At 45.4% G+C, this 25,194-nt stretch overlaps 1 protein-coding gene across 1 annotated transcript; it reads right to left on the bottom strand.

Moving 5' to 3' along the window:
- Positions 1–470: 470 nt before the first annotated feature.
- Positions 471–22,639, bottom strand: RELB (RELB proto-oncogene, NF-kB subunit). Its single transcript, XM_035120146.2, has 12 exons — positions 21,150–22,639; positions 19,216–19,272; positions 18,593–18,601; positions 15,079–15,611; positions 14,435–14,592; positions 12,285–12,376; positions 9,806–9,937; positions 8,766–8,870; positions 7,400–7,615; positions 5,713–5,781; positions 5,519–5,596; positions 471–3,464 (listed from the first exon to the last, which is right to left on the bottom strand). The coding sequence occupies exons 1-12, from the start codon at positions 21,229–21,231 to the stop codon at positions 3,097–3,099; spliced, it is 1,899 nt and encodes a 632-aa protein (XP_034976037.2). The 5' UTR covers positions 21,232–22,639; the 3' UTR covers positions 471–3,096.
- Positions 22,640–25,194: the final 2,555 nt, after the last annotated feature.

The raw sequence follows: 25,194 nt of genomic DNA, 5'->3' as shown, positions 1-25,194 counted from the left end.
ATCTTAGTGCTGCCAGCACCACGCTCTAGCTAACTGAGCCAAGGGCTAATCCTGTTTTAAAGCCATCCAAGTTTGTGGCTCTCATTCCCAAGAGGGGTTAGGTTGGCTCCAACTACCATATGTTGGGAGGCCAAGACCTACCTGCTCAGGCAGGTCTATGGAAAATAGGGTGCAGACAATGCTGATCACTAGGCTCCTGTTGGGGCAAATTATATTTAAATTGCTGGTTTCAGATATGCATTGCCATTGCTGTTTTTAACCAGTTTTGTTTTTATTATTCTGTATTTTATAATTGATGTTTTTAAACGTTTGTAAAAACCACCTTGAAGCCCAACTTGAGAGAAAAGTGGGATATAAATATTAAATAAACAAGATACCTGGAAATTCCACCTTGAGCTCAATAATTGAAGAAAGGTGAGACACAATTATCAAAATATATATATATTTTTTTAAAAAAGCATAATTCTAGGCCCAAGGGGTGGGGTTGACCTGCCCAGCAAAAGTGCCAGGGCTGAAATAAACTTGCCCTTGGAAGACACCTCCTTTGACTCAAGATCTCTGCTCCCTAACTGCCAAAAAGTGTGGAGCTGCTTTTCCAGATGACCTGCTTATTGAATACTCACCTGGATTTGTCTCCGGGGAGGCTAGAAAACAGTTGTGTCAAAGCAAGCATTATCCTACGCTGTCAACTGTGTTTCCCCCTCACTTTCCTTATGGCAAAAGTCCAGTCCTCTGGGGAAGTAGGCTTGCTGTGAAATAGCTCCACCTCAGCGTTAACTGCACAATCTGAACTTGCTGATATGGGACTGAATCCCACCCGAAAAGGGCAAGTCTGTGAGCATCCAGTGTTGTTTGAGGTTAGCAACTGACAAGGAAACAAGCCCCATACACAATCAGAAGCAGTGCCTGATTTATTAATACTTCACATCTTTCCAGGGCTCAGCCTTGGCACAGAAAACAGGTGACAGGGCTAAAATTAAGCCAGTTATAATGCATACATTTGAAAGGTAAGCCCAGAGAAGATACAGTACTTCGTTCAAAAGGACCCATCCAACATTACCACCATCCCAAGATGTATAAATTATTCTCCCTGCCTGGTTACAGATTCTGTGACAGCTTTTGAAGATTTATTTTCCTTACACACCTTGAAATGCTTTTTTTAAGAGTGATTATGTGACGGGGGGGTTGGGGGTTGGAAATCAAGTGGGTTTTTCCCCATTATTATAACAACATCAAAATCATTTCAGCTACTGCAACCTTTAACCTTGGGCAACATTTGCTTTTAAAGTTACAGAAGCAGAAAGTTACTGAAGAAGGGAGAATGCCACAAAAAAAACATTTGCCAGTACAGTACAGAGGAGGTGGTAATATCTTCTAAATTCAGCATGGTGCCTTGCAACAGTTTCATTGTCAAATGCCAAAAAGGAGAAAAAGGCAGGGGGAAGCTACTATGGTGCTATCCTCTTTCTAGGGATTTGTTCTGTTTCCAAGGATGAGCTTTTTTTAGAAAGGTTGCATCCCTTTTTCTGGTAGCTTGACTACCGTAACTTAGGCCAATTGATTTCCAGTGGGTCTACTATGACTAGGATTTAATTACAATGCAACCCATTAGGAAAAACACACCATGATTTTCTGGTTCCGAATGTCAAAAAACTTACACTCAGGATGTTAGAGTCAAGTCAAGGCCTATAATACTTGCTCCTTAACACATGCATTGTTGTTTTTCTGTCATCAAAATGCCAGCCTTTTTCTCCCCTCCCCTCCATTAAATCTGGATTTCCCCTTTGCAGGGAAAACCCAAAAAAGTTAAACAGAAAAACAAAAATGGTTGCCAATGACCTGTTTGCAATATCTCAGTGACCCATTCAGAGCATTAAGTCCTTTTTTGGAAGCACCCTAAATTTCTGGGCCCTAAGGCTGGACAGATAGGCTTGACAAGTGCCTGGGCAATGCCTTAAGAAACCTTTAGCAACCATGAAAGAGCTCAGCAAGATTCTGACTGGCCAGTAGGCAGGGGTACAGAGTTACAAGGAACATTCTGAAATGCACAACAACGTTAGGTGCTCACCAATTTTTTTACTGTGAGCAAATTTTCCCCTCAGCTCTACAATACACCTGCCTAGGGGCATGGATATTTTAAAAAGATTTCGATGTACCATAAGCACTTCCATGCTAGTGACATGATATACAGGGGAAAGAGCAGCTCAGCCTCCCACCCAACAATATCCTGGCTTGTAATGCTGTCTGTTTTCTCTGGACCTAGCCGCATCAGATAGCCTCAAGTGCACTGTTTAAAAGTGGTGCAAGCTTTCAGCCCCAAGAGGCTTGCTTCGCACAGAGAAGATGAGAGGGAGAAGCTGTAACTCAGCATTAGAGAAGTACATTCATCGCATGTGGGCAGTCACACATTCAATCCTTGGCACCTCTAGATAGGGATCTCTGCAGCAGCTAGAGAGAAAACCCCGGAGAGTCACTGTTAGGGCAACACCAGGTAGACCAACAGCAAAGTCTTATGACTTCATAAATGTATTGAAAGACATGTCCTTGTGGAATATACCGCTACGTATCTATGTTAGATCAAGCACCTGAGCTACTCCAAAACACAAGGCTGACCATTAGCTATTGCAGTGTGCGCGGACTTTGCAAAAAGTACAAAATGTTCCAAGACAGATCGGCATAAATCTTTAAGCAGGGGGAAAGGCCTTAGGGGTACAACCATGAAACTAACAAGACTACATTTGCTAGTCTGACATTTTTGCCCTAGCACAACAAGTCAGTGTTGTTGACCCAATTTTACAGATAGGGAAAACTGAGGAAGAGAAACTAGGAAGCCAAATGCAGGGGGCTAACATTGAGGGCATTTCCTCCCCCCCCCCCGCAATTCAGTTATTAGTGCAATCTTAGTACTGTACAATCTTCCTTCCTTCCATTCATGCCATGTCTTATCTCCCAAAGGGAAGCCTGTCAAGGATCCCCGATAGAGATCAATGTAATTTCCCCCTCTTCAGTCTGCCAGTAGGGAAAACATCCCTGTTTGCTTTGCCCAGGGATCTCTCTGCTACCTTCCCTCGCAGGCCATGGTGGGCCCACGCTCCTTCACAAGGTTGCAGCGCTGTCTGTTGACTTGAGCTTGGTCTCCATCTCCAGCCGTGCTTCAGCCTCCTTGTACTGGCTGGGGAACATGCTGCTCCCCACCAAACTGGCCGTGCCCTCTGGGTCAAAATCCACAGGGAACGGGAAGGGGGCCGAAATGCCAGAGTGGACGGAATAAGCATCCAGCAGGAACTCTTGTTCTGCGGAATCTGGGAAGTCCATAGCAGCTGGCAGCAGGATATCGTTCAAGGTAGGGCCGTTGTAGGAAGAGAAGTCTTGGCCCAGGTTGTAGTCCTCAAACAGGTCCGGCACGGTGATACGCTCCAAGTTGCTCAGGCTATTCCTGTGTTCCGAACCGGTCAAGGAGCCATCTGCAACCGGAACAAGGAAATTAACGCTACTCGGGGACATCTGAGAACAGTCACAGGCTCCACAAAACATGGCGTAGATCTTTCTGCTTAGCAAACCCTGAAATTGGGGGGGGGTGCTTAAATGCATCCCTGTGTGGTTAATCCTGGAATGTTCCCCAGTAACTCTCATGTCATAGAATCATAGAGTTGGAAGAGACCACAAGGACCATCCAAGTCCAACCTCCTGCCAAGCAGGAAACACCATCAAAGCATTCCTTCGTCACGTGGGAGGTATCTTACTCTCCTGGTATGCCCCGCGGAGGACCTTAAGGTCCACAAACAATATTCTGGAGATCCCGAGCCATAAGATGGCTAGATTGGCCTCTACTAGAGCCAGGGCCTTTTCAGTACTGGCCCCAACTTGGTGGAACGCTCTTTCCCAGGAGACCAGGGCCCTGCGGGATTTGTCATCTTTCCGCAGGGCCTGCAAGACAGAGCTGTTCCGCCTGGCCTTTGGGTTAGACTCAGCCTGACCCCTGTGTTTTCCTTCCTCATGGCTTGGACTTATGAACTACTTGAAATGAGGCTGCACTTTAAATTTTAATACTGTACTTTAATCTGTATTTTAATTAATTGTTTTTATGTTTTATTGTAATTCTGTTGGTGTGAGCCGCCCTGAGCCCAGTTTTTGACTGGGTTTTTGACTGGCGGAGTATAAATAAAAATTTATTATTATTATTATTATTCTCCATCTTATTTTGTGTGTGAGCGACTTGAACTGTAATGGCTGCATCTCGTCAACACTGAAGAAGAGAGCCGTGTTAGATAACTCTTCTCTAAACGCAATAAAGGGGAGATGCTTGCTAGTGTGTGAATGTATGTGACAGAAAGAAGAACAGAAATTGATGTTCTCCCAAAGAAGCAGTAAGGAGAAGTCTGCTGGAAGGAGAAAATGGAAGCCTCTCAGAATGGCTTAGCTTGAGAGCAAGCACTGGGAAGCAAGAAAGAAACACAGTTTGTTTGACTGTTTAAGGAAGAAGCTGTAATCTCCAACTAAGAAAAACTAAGCCCATGCTTGGATAAGCATGAGAATGTGAATACTTTGCATATATTCTTCTTTACCTATATGCTCTGCAAGTAAAAGCTTTTGTATATTTTAACAAGTGTTTGGACGCTGTTTTAATTTCAAGGAAAGAGTCAGTATTGCACACTATTTTGCTTCCTAGCTGCAATTTAGCTACTCTGCCAACAAACCTTCTCCTTGGGTTTGACTCAGTTTTTTAAGCATTTTGCGGGGGCGGAGATTCCAGAATAGCCAACTCAAGTGACTTTTTCCCAAAAGAAGAATAGCCATAGCTGCCAAGTATCCCGTATCCGCCGGGAAAACCCCTTTTTTCTTACCGTTTCCCGGCGGTCTCCCGTTTAGCGGAAAATCCTGGTATTTTCCCTTAAATCGGGATACTTGGCAGCTATGACTGTGGAGGAGAATGCAATTGTTACCCAGCCATTTTTCTGGTGCTGCTTGCCCTTCTATGGGCACCAGAAAATGGCGCCGGCGGCGCCGGAAGTCGCTTTACGTGTTTCCGGTCATGCGCGGAAGCGACTTCCGGCGCTGGCGCCGCCATTTTTTGGTGCCCATAGAAGGGCGAAGCGCCACCGGAAGTTGCGTCACGCAACTTCCGGTCATGCGCGCGCTGCCGATCCCGGATATTTACGACCCGGACTTGGCAGATATGGAATAGCTATCGGAAATAATAAGAGACCTTCTGGATCCCCTCCTGCCATTTGCAGCAACTGGTCTTCAGAAGCACACTACTTCTGACAGTGGAAGGAGAGCTGTCAGAGGCCTAGATTTGGTTTCATTTTTACACTGGCTCACCACAACATCGGCTCTGCCCGCAAACTGGGTCCTCGAAACATTATGGGAAGCCCCTGGTGTGTGTTTGGGGAGAGGGGTTGGTGGTACCAGCGCTTCACCCTCTTTGATCATTTTCTGTACTACTGCACAATATTCCGTTTGGAACTCAGTAGGCCTCAAACAGAGGCAGGCTTTGGCTTAGCCTGGCCGGACTGACCTGCAGATGGAGTCAAGTTGAAATGGTCCATGTACCCTGGCTTTTTTCTCTTCCTTTTGGCTTCGATCCCGTGAGGGTCTGGTGAAACAAAGGCAAAAGAGAACTTGGACACAACCGTCCACAGTGTGCGGATTCTGCAAAACATATCCGTGACCCCTTGGGTAGCAAACCAAGTTGCTGCCAAGTATACAAACCTGGGCCAGAGAGCTCCTCTAGGACATCGGGCATGCCTTGCTTCCTTTTTTTGTTGACCCGGTAAGCGTCTGCAGAAAGATTGATCCAAAGGTTTGGCAAAGAAGTACATTTTTCTTTTATTTTTTGCATTTCACTTTCACTTAAATTAGTCGCCAGCACCCTCTTGTTTTTCCTATGGATAACAAGCCACCCACTCTAGCTTTCTGAGATTCCGCTAGGTGTTTCCCCCAGGCACCAAGCTTCTCTTCACAACCTCGAGGACTAGAAACTTGTGAAAGCCACAATGAAAACTTAATTCCTCATTCTGAAGAATTCGCGGAGACCCGTGAGAAAATGAGCAATTCAAAGAGGAAGCTGCTCCAAATTTCCCACTGCATACGGAAGGCGGAGACAAAACATTTGTTTGAACTGTAGAAGATTTTAGCAGCTGAATAAAGGGATCTGCTAAGAAAACTAGCGCTAATACGCCTAGGAACCTCACCAAAATGCTGGAGAGGGTGCACCTTAACAGGCACATATTTCCACAGGTGGTGGGAGTGTCCCAAAATCCAACTATTCTGGACAACCATACGGGAAATAAGTAAAATAACCAAGCAAACATTAGAAATGACCCCAGAATTGGCCTTACTAAACATTTCCCAAGACAATAATGTCCAAGTACACTACAAAGAACTCATAAACCACTTACTCTCACCAACCAGAAGCACCATAACCAGACACTGGAAAGACCTGTCAGGAGTAAGCATGGACCAATGGTACCAAATAGTATGGGAAACAGCCCTACTAGAAAAATTAACCAATAAGCTGAAACTGACACGGGGACAAATAGAAGAAGATGACTTCACCCCGGTATGGTTCCCCTTTATCACATACACAGCCCAACAAGACAATGACAAAAATCCACCAGCAGTATCCAAATCAATATGGCTAACCTGATCCAAAACACCCACCCACCCCACTCACACACGAAACAAAGACCACCACAGCCAACCACAAATGAACAATCGTACCCTAGGCCAACCCCAACCTCTCTCACCACCAAAGGAACACAAGGGAACAACAGAGAACCTGCTCAAGTGACGCCGACAACCCCCGCCCCACATATATTAAGTAAAATAGAAACATCACCTGACCCACCCATCTCCCCCTATCTACTTCTATCCCCCTCTTTCTTCCCAATGTCTCAGCAAATGAAACCAATTTGTAAAAATGTTACGAGAGACATTGCATATATTTCTGTAAATCAAGAAAATCTTTAATAAAAAAAAATAAAGGGATCTGCTTTAAGGGCTCCAGACCCCAGGGAGCATTAATTTGGTTCTTGCATTCATGCAGTGCTAGGGAACCAGTGGTCCTGCTGATGTTGTTGGACTCCAATTCCCATCATCCCTGCCCATCAGTCGGCCTGGCTGGGGCTGATGGGAGTTGGGAATCCAGAAACTTCCAAAGAGCTACAACCTCCCCATTCCTGCATTAAGGAATGAGAGAGTGCCATAGCTAAATGACAGAGTACATGCCTTGCACAAAGATGTTCCCGTGATTGATCTCTGGCACCTCTGCTTAAAAGGAAATGGTATAAAGTGAAAGGGAAGGTGCATTTTGTCCAAGACCCTGCCAGCCAGTGTTAAGCTAGATGGATCAACCGCCTGACCTGGTACCAGACAATTTCTTATGCTCCCATCATACCATTGTCCTTTGGCAGGTAGGTGAAGTTGAAGGGGTCGCTGGAGACGCTGTCTGTCAAACGGCGGAGGTATACCTCCACCTCCACCGGCTCCACAATGTCAAGGTGCTGGTACGGTGGCGTCTTGAAGACAATGGCAATCTGCCGGTGAACATCGGCCTGCGAAAAGTCAGCTTTCCCCTCCCACTTGTCCCTTCGAAAGATGATGGAGATGTCTTCTGCAAGGACGACAGAGGCAAGGTCATTTTAGAGAAGGTCTTCCCCTCCAGGAAGTCTGCCCCTCCAGGAAGTCCGATTATTGTCTGCCCAAGAAACTACTCTATTCTGAACATTAAAATGGAAAGCGTAATGCTGGTGGTCAACAAAAGAGGTTTAAAGACTCTCTCAAAGCAAATCTTTTAAAAAAAGTAGTATAAACACCGACAATTGGGAAACACTGGCCTGCGAGCTCTCCAGTTGGAGAACAGCCTTTAACGAAGGTGTCACGGGCTTTGAAGATGCTCAAACTCAGGACGAAAAAGAGAAATGTGCCAAGAGGAAGGCATGCTTGGCAAACCCTCACCATGATCAACTCCCAGCCAGAAACCTATGTCCCCATTGGAAGGATGTGCAGGTCCAGAACTGGCCTCCACAGTCACTTACGGACTCACTGCTAAGACTGCGTTCATGGAAGACAATCTTACTCGGCTACGAGGGATCACCAAAGAAAGAAGAGCTCTGCCTCCTCATAAGAAGGGAAGCTGAACCCATCACACCTCTCTGTCTTCCTCACGGTTGTGTTGAACCAAAGCTGAAATGTTCCGGAAGGCCCTTCATGCACCATCTTAGTAGTCAAGATAACCCCAGAATAATTGGCAGCAGTTGCAAGAATGAGCTCATATATGTTTATATTCACTTGCTTTGATGTGTGCTATGCTTATCTGTAGACTTTGTGATGCTGAGCTCTAGGCCCGGAGAGGGGAGAAGCTTTGGATAGCTGCTACCTATGGCCTCACCGGCCAGGTGTCCTGGGAGGTTCTGGGTAAAATGACATCTGCTGGTTCGTGCAAATATGTTTGCTTGGGGGTGGACAAGTCATGACAACCTCTCACTGTTGCGGTGTCTGTCCTGCATCTGCAAAGCCAGTGAGACTCTGCACTCTGGGTTGTTAAGTTGACACCTTTCTTTAATAAAGCCCTAGAACGGGCCATTCTGGCATTTTTGAAATCCCTCTTTGGGATTCCTGCATCAAACCACTCTCACGGGCCCTCGTTGGGGCCTGCAGTTCAGAACAGCAGCAAAACAGGCACCCAACCAAACAAGCTCAGCCAGCCTGATGTGTTGGGGAATGAGACCCATGAAAGATCCCTGGGGGTTCTTTTCACTTACCTTTCTGGACTTTATCACACAGCAAATAGAGCTCCTCTCCACCCGTACAGCTGCCATACTCCTTATTCATCCGGTAGATTTTCAGCTCTGACGTGTTTGTGGATTCTGCATGTACCCAGACCCACAGTGTTAGAGTCTGACCCTGCTTCCCATAACCACATGTGTTTTCTTTTCTGCCCCGTGTGTCTGAAAGGGACCTTCCCCAGAGAAAGCCCAGATCGTACACATAGCAAGGGGTGCATGGGAGGAACCTTCCTTTAAAGGGCAACCATCCAAGGCTAAGATACAAAACCCATTCCGATGTCAGGGCTCACTCCTTGGAAAAGCAAATTCACAGGGCCTGTGGAGTCCAGCAGTGACCAGGACACTGATTTGAAAGCTGAAGTGTCGTGGGTTAAGGAGCTGTACTGAGCTCTTGGTCCTGAGGCTGATGATCAGAGGATCCCTGAACCTGAGGCTGGAAGGCAGGTAGGCAGGCAGGCACCTGCTGAACCATCCTACAGCATCAGGGCCTATATACCTGGAGACAGAAAGCTCACAGGCACCTTCCCCTCACCCCAACCCCAAGAAACTGCCTCCCACTTTACTTCAATGATCCAATGGCACAGGAGACCAATGGGTTACAGGCAAAGTGTCCAGGGTATTGACCCTTTGATGGACTCCAGTTCTCCACGAGGAAGAACTGGAGGCTGTTGTTGACTTCCAACCCTTACTGGAACAAGTTTCTCACCAGGAGCTCTCCATGGTCCTGAAGCAACCAGCTTGCTTTACCCCAAAGCTTCTCCCCAGATCAGAATATAACGCTTTTGCTCATGTGCAGTGTGTCATTCCCTCCTATCCACTAACTACAATCCACTTTCTGGGCTTTGTAGGGTCTCAATCCTACAAAAATCACTGGATTGGCTGGATTCCTAATACCATGTCTCTGCTCCCCCACCCCTTGGTGTTTGTTTACTTGCCCTTGTTATTTTCCTTTGTAGCCACAGCTAGAAATAACCACTTGCCCACTTCACCACCTTCCAATACTCCCCATTGCTTACTCTTGTCAAAGATGGGTTCTGAAAGAACAGGGCTGAGGTGCCGCGTCTTCCCTGTGCAATCTTGGTAGGAGACTTGAAAACAAATCCTGACCACGTTCATGTCGACCTCCTGGTGATTTTTTAATGAGCCAGCTATATAGAGACACAAGGAGAGAGAAAAAGTGAGAAACAGAAAGAGCAAACCAAGCACAGAATAAACACATTTGTTGTATATGCGCAGGAACAGGGGCTTTTCAGTGGTGGCTCCCCATTGACAGAAAGCTCTCCTCAGAAAGGCTCCCCTGGTGCCACCATTACTGTACATAGCTTTAGGCACCCGTAGGGCTGCCTTACATTCGGGCTTTCCTTGATACGCTTGGGAATTGGGCAGCGAAATGGCGTCCAAGCAGATTTTTTGCTGAATTGGCAAAATGCCGGGAAAACCCAGATGTGTGGCAAGTAGGGTTATTTTTTTTATTTAAAAAGCTGCTTTAAAAATCAAAGAAAAGCCCCCAAAACATTTTGTTTCTTAGGATATTTTTTGAAGCTAAAAAAAAAAAAAACCTCAAGCACTTTGTCCTGATCTTCACTTTGGGGAATATGACAAACCCTAAGTACCAGGCAAAAACATTTATTTTTCACCAGCCCTTTGGCTCTCAATTATCTGTGGCCATTTTGAGCGGGTGGGAGGTTTTAATCCGGTCTTTTAAAGCTAGGATTGTCTTTTACCTGTTTTTCATTCATGCCAGGGTTGGTTTGTATAAATAAGTCCCCAATAAATCTAATAAATAATAATTGTAGCAGTACTAGTAGCAATAAGAAGTAAACATTGGGGGGCTTGGTCCACAGAATACAATTATGTCTCCCTCCACTCCTATTAAGTATCATAGCACTGGTTCTTGGTGAAAACAACAGCCCCATAACTCTTTTCAAAGCCCTCTTTAAGACAGGGGCAGAGCTGGGGGGCTCATGATTCATAGATGCCATTAAATAGAAAGGGAGTACTCCAGCAGAGGTCCGTAATAATAATAAAGGCAGGATCCCAACTGCTTGTTCCATGTTTATTTCAGGGAAGACTTGGCCCATTATAGGTATGGACTTTGCACCTTTTATATTTAGAAAACTATTTATTTAAATAGGACCATAGATTTCAATGTTTGACCTTTTATTATGTTTTTATATGTGTTGGAAGCCACTTGATAAGAGTGACTGAGGCAACCCAGCCAGATGGGTGGGGTTTAAATTATATTTATATTAATTATCAGCATCATAATCATTATACACAAGAACAACAAAGAAAAACAACAAAATTAAATAAAACTACAATTAAGCGCACACACAGTGTACAAATTTGGGTTGTTTCATTCACATCCACTGGAATTACTGTTATCAATACTAGTGGATAGTGGCATTTTGAAAAATCATTTTATTTATAACTAGTAGAATATCATTTATAATGATGACCATATTGTCCTTGAGGTCTTATGATATTCTCACTTAAAGCTGAAAGGTTGCTGATAATCCACAATAGTAGCCTATTTCGCAGGAGTCCTTAAAATCTTTGTATGCAACCATTGGCGATTCTGCTCCCCATGCAGATATTTACTATTCAGGGTTGTGGGGTTTTTTTGCACCCAGGTGCTGAATCAGTTCTAAGAGAACAAAATGGGCGAGGAAAAATGGGAGACTGGGTCAGGAAGAATGATTGGCAGCTGGCAGAATATCTTAGATTGGAATCCTGATCTGGAACCATTTTTATACAGCTTCTGGACAATCAGAAGATGAGCAGGAGCTAAGCAGGCCCTGCAAGATGACAAGGAAAGGGCTGGTTTAGAGGGCCTACTAGCCCTCAGAGCAGGAATGGGGGCTCTCCAGATGTCATTGTGCTCCAACACCCATCAAACCTAGCCAGGGTGGGATGATAGGAGCTGCATTCCCATACCCTGAAAGTATCCCGAAAAAACGGGACATTCCATTTTTATTGTGAGAGGGCGGCGGCCATTTTGGCTGCTGCGATCTCGTGCAATTTTGCGGCACGATCCAACCCGCCCGCCCCCCCAAAAAAACAACTTTTCCAGGGCTGTGATCTCACATGCTGTCCCCAAACTCACATTTTAGGGTGCTGTGCCCCCCAAAAGGACTTTTTTAGGGGGGAACATCGGCACAAAATCACAACCTTTCGCAATCACGTCCTTTTGCAACCTCAGGTTCGGAGAAACATTGGATGATGGGCGTTGTAGTCCAAAACATCAGCAGCGCAGCAGGTCACAGCAACCAAAATGGCCACCATGCTCATGTGATTTTTAAAAAAGGAAGATGGCTTCCTGGATTTGGGCTTCATAGTGTTGGAGGGTGCGCATTCCACCAGCATCAGGAGGGCCAACAGGCTCCCCAACTCACAAAGGCCTCTGCCGCCAGACTTTGGTTCTAGTCCTGCAGGAGCTACTATGACCAATCCAGCCTCTCAAGGTGGCCTATGAGAGCTCCCACCCTGCAATACCTTTGAAAGGATCAATCCCAAGTTGCAGCTTTTTCTCTATGGATTCCTCAATGTCCTTCTTCTTCACGCACTGGATCCCAAGGTTGTTAAAACTGCAAAGCAATCAGAGGAGAGTTTGGGGTTCAGGAAACCAGAAAGCTGCCACCAAAGGAGGCGTTTTGGTTCCAAGGGAAGAGAAAAGCTGCCTTAAACCACATTGGTCCATTAGGTCAATGTTGTCTGCAATTCTCAGCATCTTGCTCTTTTTCGGTCCTGACCAGAGACAGTGGGGATCAAGAGCATACTCACTAAGAACTTTACAAGATTTCGAGCACAGGCCAATAGGCATACGTTTGCACAGAATTTGCATGTGCTGTTTCGTATGCACAGCTGCAAACTTTGACTGCAAATGTCACGGAAAGCAAACCAAGTTATTTCTTATCCAAATAACTCAAAGAAGCCATTCATTCAACTGGCACCCTTTGTACCCTGCCTCAGATCACTCAATTGCAGTTCATCTTCAATTCATTTGCTGCTCAATTCTTTCCCCAACAGATCCTGCTTGAAATCAGTCGGATTCCCCTTCAATTACTCCCAGATCATCTCATTTATTATTATTTTAAAAACACACTTATTCAAAAGTTATAATGCAGCTTTGTCCACTGCCGTAATGTGTAATATTTGTAATATCACAAAATGGTAATTCCAATCCTCAATCCCTCATCACCATCATCTCCAAATATGGTTATCTTAAATTTATTTAAGTAAGTCAGATCATGTACGCATGCACACAATACAGTGTGGTGCAGCAGCAAAAAATATTAATGCTATTCTAGGCTGCATCAACAAATTATAGTGTCCCGATCAAGGGAAGAAATAGTCCCGCTCCAGTCTGCCTTGGTCAAATCACACCTGGAGTCCTGTGTCCAGTTCTGGGCACCACAATTTAAGGAGGATACTGAAAAGCTGGAAGATGTGCAGAGGAAGGCAACCAAGATGGAAACCAAGCCTTATGAGGAATGGTTGAGGGAGTTAGGTATGTTTAACCTGGAAAACAGGAAACTGAGAGGAGATCTGAGAGCCATCTTCAAATATCCCAAGGGCTGGCACATGGAAGATACAGCAAACTTGTTTTCTCCTCCTCTGGAAGCTAGGACCTGAACCAATGGCTTCAATTTACAAGAAAGGAGATTACAACTGAATATTGGGAAGAACTTTCTAAAGGTAAGAGCTGTTTGAAAGGGCAATAGACTCCCTTCATGCACTCTCCTTCCTTGGAGGTTTTTAAGCAAATGTTGGCTCTGTCATGTATGCTTTAGTCGAGATTCCTGCACTACAGGGGCTTGGACCAAATCTACAATTCCATGATCCTAATCTTTAAAGCCCTATGCGGCTTGGGACCCCCGTACCTACGGAACCGCCTCTCCTGGTATGCCCCACGGAGGACCTTAAGGTCCACAAACAACAATATTCTGGAGATCCCGAGCCATAAGGTGGCTAGATTGGCCTCTACTAGGGCCAGGGCCTTTTCAGTATTGGCCCCAACTTGGTGGAACGCTCTTTCACAGGAGACCAGGGCCCTGCGGGATTTGTCATCTTTCCGCAGGGCCTGCAAGACAGAGCTGTTCCGCCTGGCCTTTGGGTTGGACTTAGTCTGACCCCTGTGTTTTCCTCCCTCATGGCTGGATTTATGGACTACTTAAAATGAGGTTGCATTTTAAATTTTAAGATTGTATTTTAATCTGTATTTTAATTAATTGATTTTTATGTTTTATTGTAATTTTATTGGTGTGAGCCGCCCTGAGCCCGGTTCTGCCTGGGGAGGGCGGGGTATAAATAAAAAATATTTATTTATTATTATTATTAACACAATATCCCCTGCATAAGTTAGGCCCTATTGGCACAATACACTTAAAACAGTATCATGCCACATTAAATAGCCATGGCTTTTCCCCAAAAAATAGTGGGAGCCGAGTTTTGTTATGGGTGCTGAGAGTTGTTACAGAGCTGCAATTCCCAGTGTGCTTTAACTATCAACCCCTCTCCACAGGGACCTCCGGGAACTATAGCTATGTGAGAAGGAAAAAGGGCTCCCCTAACAACTCTCAGCACCTTTAACAGACCCCACAGCAAACACAGTGTTGCAGCCAACTCTATGCAGGCGTTGTTACCTGTGCTTGGGGTTGGCTCGGGGCTTCAGTGTCACTTCGCAAAGACCATTGTTGCAGTCTTTCCCCACCAGGCTGTGGGGGTGGATCCGGTGAGGCCAATCCTTCCACACCAAGCATGCTGTCACCTTCGCTTCTGGAATGCCTGCAAAGTTCTGCAGCTGGAGAAACAAACAGAGAAGGAGGAGGCCTTCTTCCAGGGGCCACCACCAAGGAGCCCACGGGCCGTAAATGGCAAGACTTTCATGGGTTCTGTGCAATTCTTAACACAGCCTTCACCAACCTGTTGGCCTTAACACGGCCTGTCTCAACCTCAGGTCCCCAGATGTTGTTGGACTACAACTCCCATCGTCTGTGACCACAGGGTCCTGTGAGCTAAGGACGATGGGAGTTGTAGTCCAAAACATCTGCAGCGCAGCAGGTTGGCAAAGGTGATCTTTTTTTTAATAATAATAATAATAATAATAATAATAATAATAATAATAATAATAATTTATTATTTATACGCCGCCCATCTGTCTGGGTTTCCCCAGCCACTCTGGGCGGCTTCCGACAGAAAAATGAAATGAAATAATCTGTTAAACATTAAAAGCTTCCCTAAATGACGGCTGGCTGCAATCTGGGCTTTGACGAAACACACCACTCACCTCAATGGTCGGCAGAGTTTTGTTGGTCTCGGTGCTGAATTCGCCCAAGATGCTTCCAGCCGACCTGCCTTCACACTGGTAACGGAAACGCATTCCCCTCTGCTTGGGTTGCTCTGTGATCACCAGCTTGGGCGGCTCCTGGGTGACGTCCTCCACCTGCTCTCGGGACATCCCAGGACGCAGGGAAGAGTGGGGAGGGGGCCACGAGTCATCAGAGCACCTGCTACTGGGCAGCAATGGGAGGGACGTCCCCCTTGGAACCAGCTGGGGCCTTAGCGTCAAGTTGTTAAGGTTCTGAGAGAGCTGGGAAGGGGACGGGTCTTGCAGCGCTAAGGAGGCTGAGAAGCAGGAGGAGCCGTAGGGCCGCAACAGGCTCATGCCCATCGGCTCAGCTGGTCTCTGCATTCTGGCTGGTGATGCTAAGTTAGAGCATCTGGGGATCAGCTCGGCTGGCCCGTTAAGAGAGAGCCTGGATGGAAGCGAGGCAGCATCCACCTCGAAGCCATCTTCCTTAATCAGTTCATCAATGATTTCTAGAAGGCAGAATGAGAGCAGGGAGATGTTAGGTTCCAGGTTCCATTCAAAGCATTGATGTTCACGTTTAAAACTCTGAATGGCCTTGGACTTCGTGCATCTCAAGAAATCAAATTAAATGAATTTGGATATGCGGAAGATATTTTTTAAAAAATTAAGGAACCGCAGAAAGAGGGGGAAGGAAGTCAAACTTTGAAATGTTAAAATGATTGTAAAACTAATGAAATGTATAAATTTGAAAAGTATAAAGAAAAACTTTTTTAAAAAAAAAGTTTTGCCTTCACCTCCATGAATTTGCATATCAATGGCTACCAGTAATGATGGCTATCTGCTCCCTCTGAATCAGAGGCAATACCACTTGCTGGGAATCACAGATGGGGCAAGCAATGTTGCACTCTTGCCTTGCTGATGGGCTTCCCAGAGGCATCATCAGACTGGACACTGTAAGAACAGAGCACTGGACCAGAAAGGCCTGCCAGCAAAGCTATTCTTATGTACTCACTACTGTTCTTTGTTGCTGCTGTTTGGGAGATTTAAAAACAGTGCTTCGTTTAAGTGACATGGAAATAAAGAAATGGCGTTTCGGCATTACTTGTTTCCTTGTGTTTTAGTCTTCTTTTTCATCTTTATAGAACAATCCTACAAGACGCTAGGACTAGAGATACCAGCCGCAGCAGAACCTCCACTATAGCCAAAGAGAGCCCAGAGTGGGAAGGGAGGAGAACAACGCAAAGTAGAATACACAAAAGCAGCGCGTGCCCCCTGCCCCACCAGCATCTCTTGAAACACTTGGAGTTCTTGTTAGTAATTGCACCAATAAAAAACAGACCAAGAACTCAGGCCAATATAAGATTCAATAGTGAGAATAATCCCTACTCACAAATCAAATATTGAATTGCAAAAACAAGAATACATATAGTCATACAGAGATTGTAAACTTAAAGCTCATTTCACACGCTAGCAAGGTTATGCTTAAAATTCTACAAGGCAGGCTTAGGCAGTATGTGGACCGAGAACTCCCAGAAGTGCAAGCTGGATTTCGAAGGGGCAGAGGAACCAGAGACCAAATAGCAAACATGCGCTGGATTATGGAGAAAGCTAGAGAGTTCCAGAAAAACGTCTACTTCTGCTTCATTGACTATGCAAAAGCCTTTGACTGTGTCGACCACAGCAAACTTTGGCAAGTTCTTAAAGAAATGGGAGTGCCTGATCACCTCATCTGTCTCCTGAGAAATCTCTATGTGGGACAAGAAGCTACAGTTAGAACTGGATATGGAACAACTGATTGGTTCAAAATTGGGAAAGGAGTACGACAAGGTTGTATATTGTCTCCCTGCTTATTTAACTTATATGCAGAATTCATCATGCGAAAGGCTGGACTAGATGAATCCCAAACCGGAATTGAGATTGCCGGAAGAAATATCAACAACCTCAGATATGCAGATGACACAACCTTGATGGCAGAAAGCGAGGAGGAATTAAAGAACCTTTTAATGAGGGTGAAAGAGGAGAGCGCAAAATATGGTCTGAAGCTCAACATCAAAAAAAACAAGATCATGGCCACTGGTCCCATCACCTCCTGGCAAATAGAAGGGGAAGAAATGGAGGCAGTGAGAGATTTTACTTTCTTGGGCTCCTTGATCACTGCAGATGGTGACAGCAGTCACGAAATTAAAAGACGCCTGCTTCTTGGGAGAAAAGCAATGACAAACCTAGGCAGCATCTTAAAAAGCAGAGACATCACCTTGCCGACAAAGGTCCGTATAGTTAAAGCTATGGTTTTCCCAGTAGTGATGTATGGAAGTGAGAGCTGGACCATAAAGAAGGCTGATCGCCGAAGAATTGATGCTTTTGAATTGTGGTGCTGGAGGAGACTCTTGAGAGTCCCATGGACTGCAAGAAGATCAAACCTATCCATTCTTAAGGAAATCAGCCCTGAGTGCTCCCTGGAAGGACAGATCGTGAAGCTGAGGCTCCAATACTTTGGCCACCTCATGAGAAGAGAAGAATCCTTGGAAAAGACCCTGATGTTGGGAAAGATGGAGGGCACTAGGAGAAGGGGACGACAGAGGACGAGATGGTTGGACAGTGTTCTCGAAGCTACGAACATGAGTTTGACCAAACTGCGGGAGGCAGTGCAAGACAGGAGTGCCTGGCGTGCTATGGTCCATGGGGTCACGAAGAGTCGGACACGACTAAACGACTAAACAACAACAACAAACTTAAAGCTACAAAGCAATAATCTGTTACAGCATTAAATGTCGTTAAGTGGGTCGAGTTCATGCTAATCCAAAATCAGGATATATCAATGTCGTGTTTGATGTGAGAATCTTAAAGTCTCGATCCTTAATCTATAGTTGGAGGTCGGTCATAAATCAGAAGCCAGGACAGGGCACTGTCTGACAAATCTCTATCTCTTAACATGGTACTGGTGCATAGAATCTAGTTCATGTGTTTAGATTAAAGTCATTGAGTTATGTGACACTAAGGGACATGCACACATGTACGAATCAGTACTTTAACCACCAACTGGTCCTCCACACATACACAGAGAACTTGGTTTAGATGCAACAGTCAAACCATGATTTTGCCATCTTGAATGGGCTTTGTGCTCCTGCTCCTCCCCTCCCTCCATTATTTCCTGGTTCACACAAACCATGATTTGTCATTACATCTGAATCAGCAAACTATGGTTTGCCTCCCAAAGAGGAATGTTAATCAAACTATTGTTTCCAGTTCTTGTTTGGAAGCAAACTGTGGATGTAACGTCAAATAGCGGTTTGCTGAACCAGGAAGTAAAGGACATGTGCTTAAGCTCTGAAGCGCAAACCATGCTTTGGTCATTAAACGTGAACCAAGCCACATGCACTTACTGTATGTTCCTTGTATATGTCAAGAATATATCATCCTAATATTGATTTTTTTTTTCCTCACCTGAAGTTTGGTTCACGACTCTGCCCTAAGCCCCAGAATACCTTACCTAATTCATCTGGAAAGAAAAGAAAGAAAGATCAGTATTTTAAATCAAATCACAACATATTCTGCCTATCTGCACATATTGAACAGTTAGGAGTTCACAACCCAGCAGATAACTTTATAACTCATCAGCCCTGCCTTCATTAAATGGTCATTAGGGGTTCCCTGGGAAGAGGGATTTATTTAAAAAATTAACAGCAATAATTTAAGACTTTTGAAAAGTCTTTTTTTTAAAACAAACAAACCTAAAAGCACAAAAACTTTAAAGTATTGTAACCCAGCCTGGGACCCTACAATAAATGCAAATACAGTGGAACCTCGGTTTATGAATTTTCGGTTTACAAACGCCGCAGACCCATCTGGAACGGATTAATTCACTTTCCATTACTTTCAATGGGAAAGTTCGCTTCAGTTTATGAACGCTTCAGTTTATGAACAAACTTCCGGAACCAATTGTGTTCATAAACCAAGGTACCACTGTAATAACAGTAACAATGATTCCTAGCCTTTCAGTTTTTTGTTTTTTTTGTTTCTTTCTTTCCTTGCTAACAGAAGAAGAATTAAACTCTGGATTTCTAAGAAGTTCATCAAAGGGATACACGTGAACCGAATGCAAGCAGTCCTTACCAGCCGTCTCTGCCGTGGGCTGCATGATGGACAAACTGGAAGCTGGGAAGGAGGAGCCTGTGAAGACAAACAATGTGTTGGGAAGCTGCATTCTACCATAATTTCCAGGCCCTTTCCACCAAAAAAGTGTTCATAGCCAGGGGAGACCAATGGAGGCGGGCCGGCCCCGTGTTAGAAAAGGCCTTTGGCCAAGTACAATCAGCAATGTTTAAACACAGACCTCATTTAAAACAACCCACAATGCCCCAGGTTCAGTGTTGCTCCAGGGCATCGTGGGAAATTCAAAATGGCATCTTCAAGCCACTCAGCAAGGTGGCTGTTCAAGGTGCAACAGCAGACCAGCCTGTCCTTTTCTTTCACCTGGGCAGCTGGTTTAGTCTCCCTTGCATCCTCAAATTCAGTACCCAGAAAACCACCTTCCCTTTTTAAGAGTGCCTGAATTGCAGGGGTAAAGAAGGTCTGAAGCTAAAGGCTGTGTACACAAGCATGCATTTAAAGCACACTGCTTTCTCCCTATCAATCATGGGAGCTGTAGTTCACCCCTCGCAGAGCTGTAACTCCCAGCACCTTTAACAAACTGCCGTTGTCATCATCATTGGTTTATTAATCGCCTTGTAACCTAATGCGTTCTTACTGCCCTAGAATTCTTCCAAGCTACAGATATATCGTCGACTGCACCATTCACCTTCTAGGGCCAAATATCTACTCTTTGCTTTAATAATAAACATAAGAAAATCAGGCAAGCGCTGCTTGATCAGGCCAATGGGCCATCCTGTTCTCACAACAACATTGGAGACAGAAACATCCATATTTTGTTCACTTTCCCATTTCACTGCCATAAAGCGTATAGTTTCTAAGAGCATGCCACCTCCAAGGGATCTCCAAACACCAACGGCTAGGGTCTTGCACATTTAAGTTGCAGTAGTATCAAGATGCATTCCCTACTTAAAAACACCTCATAAGAAACCAGAGCGATTTGAAGAAATCTGCAAAGCCACTAGACCATTTAAAAAAAAAAAAACCACCCTACTAGTCTACCTGTCTACATACACCTAAGGTGGCTCAACATTTTGCTGTCTGGTTACCTGGAGACAATTCTTGCTCACCACAGTCAGATGTGAGCCCATTTGCAAGACGGGATGATCAAAACGTCTTTAAAAACAGAGCCACCAGCTTGGCACTAAAGGGTCAGGATGAAGACCAAACTTCCTAAAACCAAATGACCATTCATAGAGCAGGAAACATCTGCTTCAAAACGTTGAGAAAGCAAATAAAATTGATTTGACTTGCCCGCATCCAGAAACTCAAAACACACACTCATGCTCGTTCACCCACCCACATAATAAACCTCCCTGCCCTTTACTTAAGGAGCCTCTTGTGTGAAGTGGGGGCGGCGAAGGAAGAACCCCCTGCCTTTGCAGAAAAGGGATGCCCCCAGGATCGCCACATGGCTAGAGAAGGGACCAAGAGAACCCAAACACGCCGGCTCCTGTTCTTTTAAGTACAGGATTGAAATGCAGAAATCAGCAAGCTTATCAGTGTGTGGAAATGAGCAGGCAGCAAGATTTCAACCTGTGCTGTTGAAAAGCAGATAAACCCACCCCACCTCCACCCCAAATACCCCCCCCATAATAAATTGCCTCCTGGATCAGACCAATGTCCCATCAAGTCCAGCATCCTGCTCTCACAGCAGCCAACCAGATGAATGTGGGGAACCCACAAGCAGGATCCGAGCAACTCTCCCCCTCGCCTCCTGCGGTTTCCGGCATTTAGAGGCACAGCAGAGTGACTCTTTCCTGCCGTCCCCAGGCCTCCCAGCGACCCACTCTGTTGCCTAGACAATAACACAGTGCCCCCAACCCCTGGGCCGGTAACTGAAAAGTCACACACGCCCTCTCCCCCCTGGAACTTATTTCACTCCAGCTGCCCCATACCTAGAGCGGGGGAAGCCAGCATCTCTTTCCTCTGCCACAGAGGCAATCGCAGTGGCTCCTGTCTCACTCCAGGCCTCTTCATAACCTGGCCCTGAGCTCCATTCCCCCCTTGGTCAGCCCTCAAGCCCAAATTTTTCTCTGTCCATCTGTCTATTATTTTTTTTTTTTAGCTTTGAGGGTTCTTGGAATTCCCCTGCTCTGCCGGCTGCTGCTTCCTGATTGGTTGCTGGCTGTCATGAAGTCATGCTCAATGGAACGGGAAAGCCCCCCCAGCCTAGCGGTAAAGGGCAGGATCTACTCTCAAGCGTTAAAAAAAACACACCAAAACGCAGCAAAAAACAACAACAACCAAGAACCGAGAAAGGAAAAGCAAACAGACGCTCCCTTGTACTTAGTAAGGCAACAGGTGCCAGGCTGAGTGGGGGGGGGGAGAGAGAGAGAGAGACTTGGTTTCCTACACTCGTTTTCTCTTTCTTGCTCCAGGCAGGATCAGGCCTGCATGCACACCCAGTTGTTCCGCTTCCAGAGGTGGCCAGGCAGGTGCTTCTCTGGAAAGGTCGTGAGCAAGCAGGCCATGAAGGAAAAACAGCCTTCCCCTTAGCACCTGTTGCTCCAAAGTAGACTGCCTCTGCAGCTGGAGGTTCCATTTAGCTGCCATGGCTTACTGGTGTGCATTCCGAAACCTGCCTTCCATGAATTCTGACAACTAAGCCTTTTCAAAAAGCAAGCCAAGCCAGCGCCTCCACACAGAGGTGAATTCTACAAGATAATAAGCTGGGCGACAAATTACTTCCTAACACCAGCCCTGAGCCTACTTGCTAATTAGCTCCTAGTATTAGGAGAAGAAAATAATTCTAACCCATCAACTTTTTCCACTCCTAACTTTATAAACGTCTGCTGTGTACCCCCACCCACCCGCTTTTAAGGCTATTATTAAAGGTTGCTTTATAATCCTTAAAAACAATAGCTTGGCGGCAATGAAGTTGCGTGCCAACCGATAAGAAAATTAAGCAGCCTCCTTTGCACTTGTGTCTTGCAGAGCAGCCCAATGGTCTGCAAAAACCCAGAGACCAAATTGTTTTTCCCCAACACTGCTCGACTCCAATTCCCATCAGCCCCAGTCACCATGGCAAATAGTCCTGGATGATGGGATTTGGAGTCCAAGAACATCTGGAGGGCAACAGGTTTCCCATTCGTGCCGTACATGAAGTTTTTTCCCAGGGTACAGATGCTTCCCTCCATCCTCTGAAAAGTTTCACCTGTGCTAATATCTGCTGGTCTTTAAAATAGTTAGCAGCCCAATGTGGAGGTACTGCACAGTTACTAAACAATCCCTACTCACAGATCCAGAATTATCTGTGGTACCTAAACATGCACCAGGAAGAGTGGGAAAGATCCCAGTTTTTGTTTGCTTGTTTCCCCCTCTTTCATCACAGAAGTATGATGGGGAATTTCTCTTAACTTCACCAAGAAATTGAACCCTGTAGGGAGTTCAGCGGCCCCTTACCCAGCTCTTCTTTTAGCTGTGTGCCCTCTCCAAATTGCCCCAACTCCTCAAGGCAGGGCTCAGGTTGGAAGAGTTCTCCCTGGGCAATTTTGCCTCCTCCTCCTCCTCCTTCTGCTGCATCTTTTCCCGCAGCACCAGGTTCAGCTTTCGGTTTCGGGGCTTCCAGGCTCATTTCTTTTGAAGAGGAAAGGGATGGGGGGGGATCAGGAAGGATTTCCAATTCCAGGAAAAGAAAGGAGGGCTGTCATGACCGGAACACACAGCCCCCTTCCCTTCCCCTCCTTGGTCTTTTGGCACCGGAAGCTCCTGCTTCCAAAAAAAAAAAGAAAGAAAGAAAAAAGTTATTGGCCAAGCCGATCGGCCATGTGGTTTCAAGATAAACAAACTGCCAAAAAGAGAGCAGTGTGGCCGGAGGCTCAGCTTGAAAGTCCACATTTGTATTTAACATTTGTCTACTGAGGCTGGTCCATCAGAGTGAATGGGGCACCTGCCCCCCCCCTAACCTCAGCCAACCTTCCCCTGCCTGCATTCCTACAAGGAAGAAATGCTCACCATCTTCTTCATCCTTTTCCACAAACATTTAAAGCACACCCACACCAATAATCCTGGGAACTGGAGTTTACCTTCCACAGAGCTTCAATTCCCAGTACCCGTACCAAACTACAGTTCCCAGGATTCTTCGAGGGAAGTAATGTTTTAAATGTATGGTGTGTGTGCAGATGTATCTCTCAGGGTTGCCCTCATAGAACTCAGCAGGGAGGAAGATGGGGACAAAACCAGAATTAGTTAGCACTGCCGGTTCACTGGGTTTGGCTCCTCTGGCAACAAAAGTGGGACAAACAACAACAACAACAGAACATTTGTGCTATATAAAGTGAATTGCAGCAGGAAGCTACGAGACATGCACCAACTGGAAACAAAGCAGTATGTCTGCACGAAACTTTTGCAGGTGCAAACAGTATTGGAACTCCCAGCCTATTGATATAATCCAGGCGTCTCCACTGTATTCTTCAGTACCTGCTAAAAACATTATAGAGAAACAAACAGATTCTTAGGAAATTGAGGTGCTTTTCATCTGCTTCAGTATTTTAACTTTTACACGTTTTAAAGTATGGTTGTACTCCCCCCCCCATTTTGTTTTATCTTTTTGTAAACCACTTTGAGGTTGTTGTTTTTACTACAATCAAGCAGTGTATAAGATTTATTAAATAAACTAATATTAATAAATTTGAGAGTGGGGTTGTGTATAACTGCTCTGATAGCCTCATGAGCAAGGGACGCAGGTGGCGCTGTGGGTTAAACCACAGAGCCTAGGGCTTGCCGATTAGAAGGTCAGCGGTTCAAATCCCTGCAACGGGGTGACCGTTGCTCGGTCCCAGCTCCTGCCAACCTAGCAGTTCGAAAGCACATCAAAATGCAAGTAGATAAATAGGTACCGCTCCAAGCAGGAAGGTAAATGGCGTTTCCGTGTGCTGCTCTGGTTCGCCAGAAGCGGCTTGGTCATGCTGGCCACAGGACCTGGAAGCTGTATGCCGGCTCCCTTGGCCAGTAACGCGAGATGAGCGCTGCAACCCCAGAGTCGGTCACGACTGGACCTAATGGTCTGGGGTCCATTTACTAGCCTCATGAGCACGAACCAACATGAATGCACAATGAATAGGATGTCTGGATAGGGTCCTAATAGGAGATTGTGTCCATTGATACCATAACTTACTAAAGAATACTGTCCTATCTATTGTTCTCCAAATGCAAACAAAACACAATAATCCTTTGTAATGCATACTGTAAAGCTGTAAAAAGAGAAAGCAAATGAATTTTTCCCACTTTCTACTGTTTCAGCCAATATTTGGAAAGAGATTTGAACTCTACCCCATTGTGGTTGTGAGTTCTGAAGAGTGGTGGTTATTTTGGACTAATTTATTTAAAAAATGGAATGATTATTTTCTTGAATTAGGAAGCATACCACCATTTGGTACACCCATCTGGAGAAATCTGCGGTGGGTTTCCTTCTTTCATCCTTATTATGCTTGTAAATTATGAAGAGCATTTATACGCTGATTTACAATGGCCTTCAGTTAATGGGCTGCGATAGAGTCCTATTCAATTCAGAGCAGACCAACTAAAATTAATGACCATGGCTACCTTGGGTATACAGTACTCTGAATAGGATACAACCCCGACCCCCCAAAAAACTGAAAAACACAACATATTTATAGTCATTCAATCATTCGGAAAATCTTATCTATGGGGGGAAAGCGAAGAGTTAAGCAACACCTTAAATGCGAATTTATTATTTCGCAAACTATGGCACGTTATTAGTATATAGCTTCCCCTCACATGTAAGTCCGCAACATGTGGTAAAGATGGATGCGGGTGCAAAAAACCAGGACCCGCCTCCCTTGTAGGTACTCGGCACTCCCATGCTGCGGAGCCGCTCGCGAATATACGGTAACCAGAAGGCGCTCCGCCCAGACGGAGAGGGAGGAGGTCACGTGGGCCAGAGAGAGGGCGAGCGGGAGCAAGCGGGACTTAGGGAAA

This window comes from Zootoca vivipara, chromosome 6, assembly GCF_963506605.1.
Source record: "Zootoca vivipara chromosome 6, rZooViv1.1, whole genome shotgun sequence".
NCBI classification, from domain to species: domain Eukaryota; kingdom Metazoa; phylum Chordata; class Lepidosauria; order Squamata; family Lacertidae; genus Zootoca; species Zootoca vivipara.
The sequence above is the reverse complement of the archived record's forward strand: the minus strand, read 5'-3'. Positions and strand labels throughout refer to the sequence as shown.

What these genes read in the sequence shown, in the direction of transcription:
- RELB (XM_035120146.2), bottom strand. Translation starts at nt 21,231, where the DNA reads ATGAAGAGGCCTGGAGTGAGACAGGAGCCACTGCGATTGCCTCTGTGG. An exon ending in AGAACCCATCTTTGACAAGA is followed by an intron (nt 8,871 to 9,805) that starts GTAAGCAATGGG and finishes GGGTACATGCAG; the next exon opens with AATCCACAAACACGTCAGAG. An exon ending in CTACCTGCCAAAGGACAATG is followed by an intron (nt 5,782 to 7,399) that starts GTATGATGGGAG and finishes ATCTTTCTGCAG; the next exon opens with ACGCTTACCGGGTCAACAAA.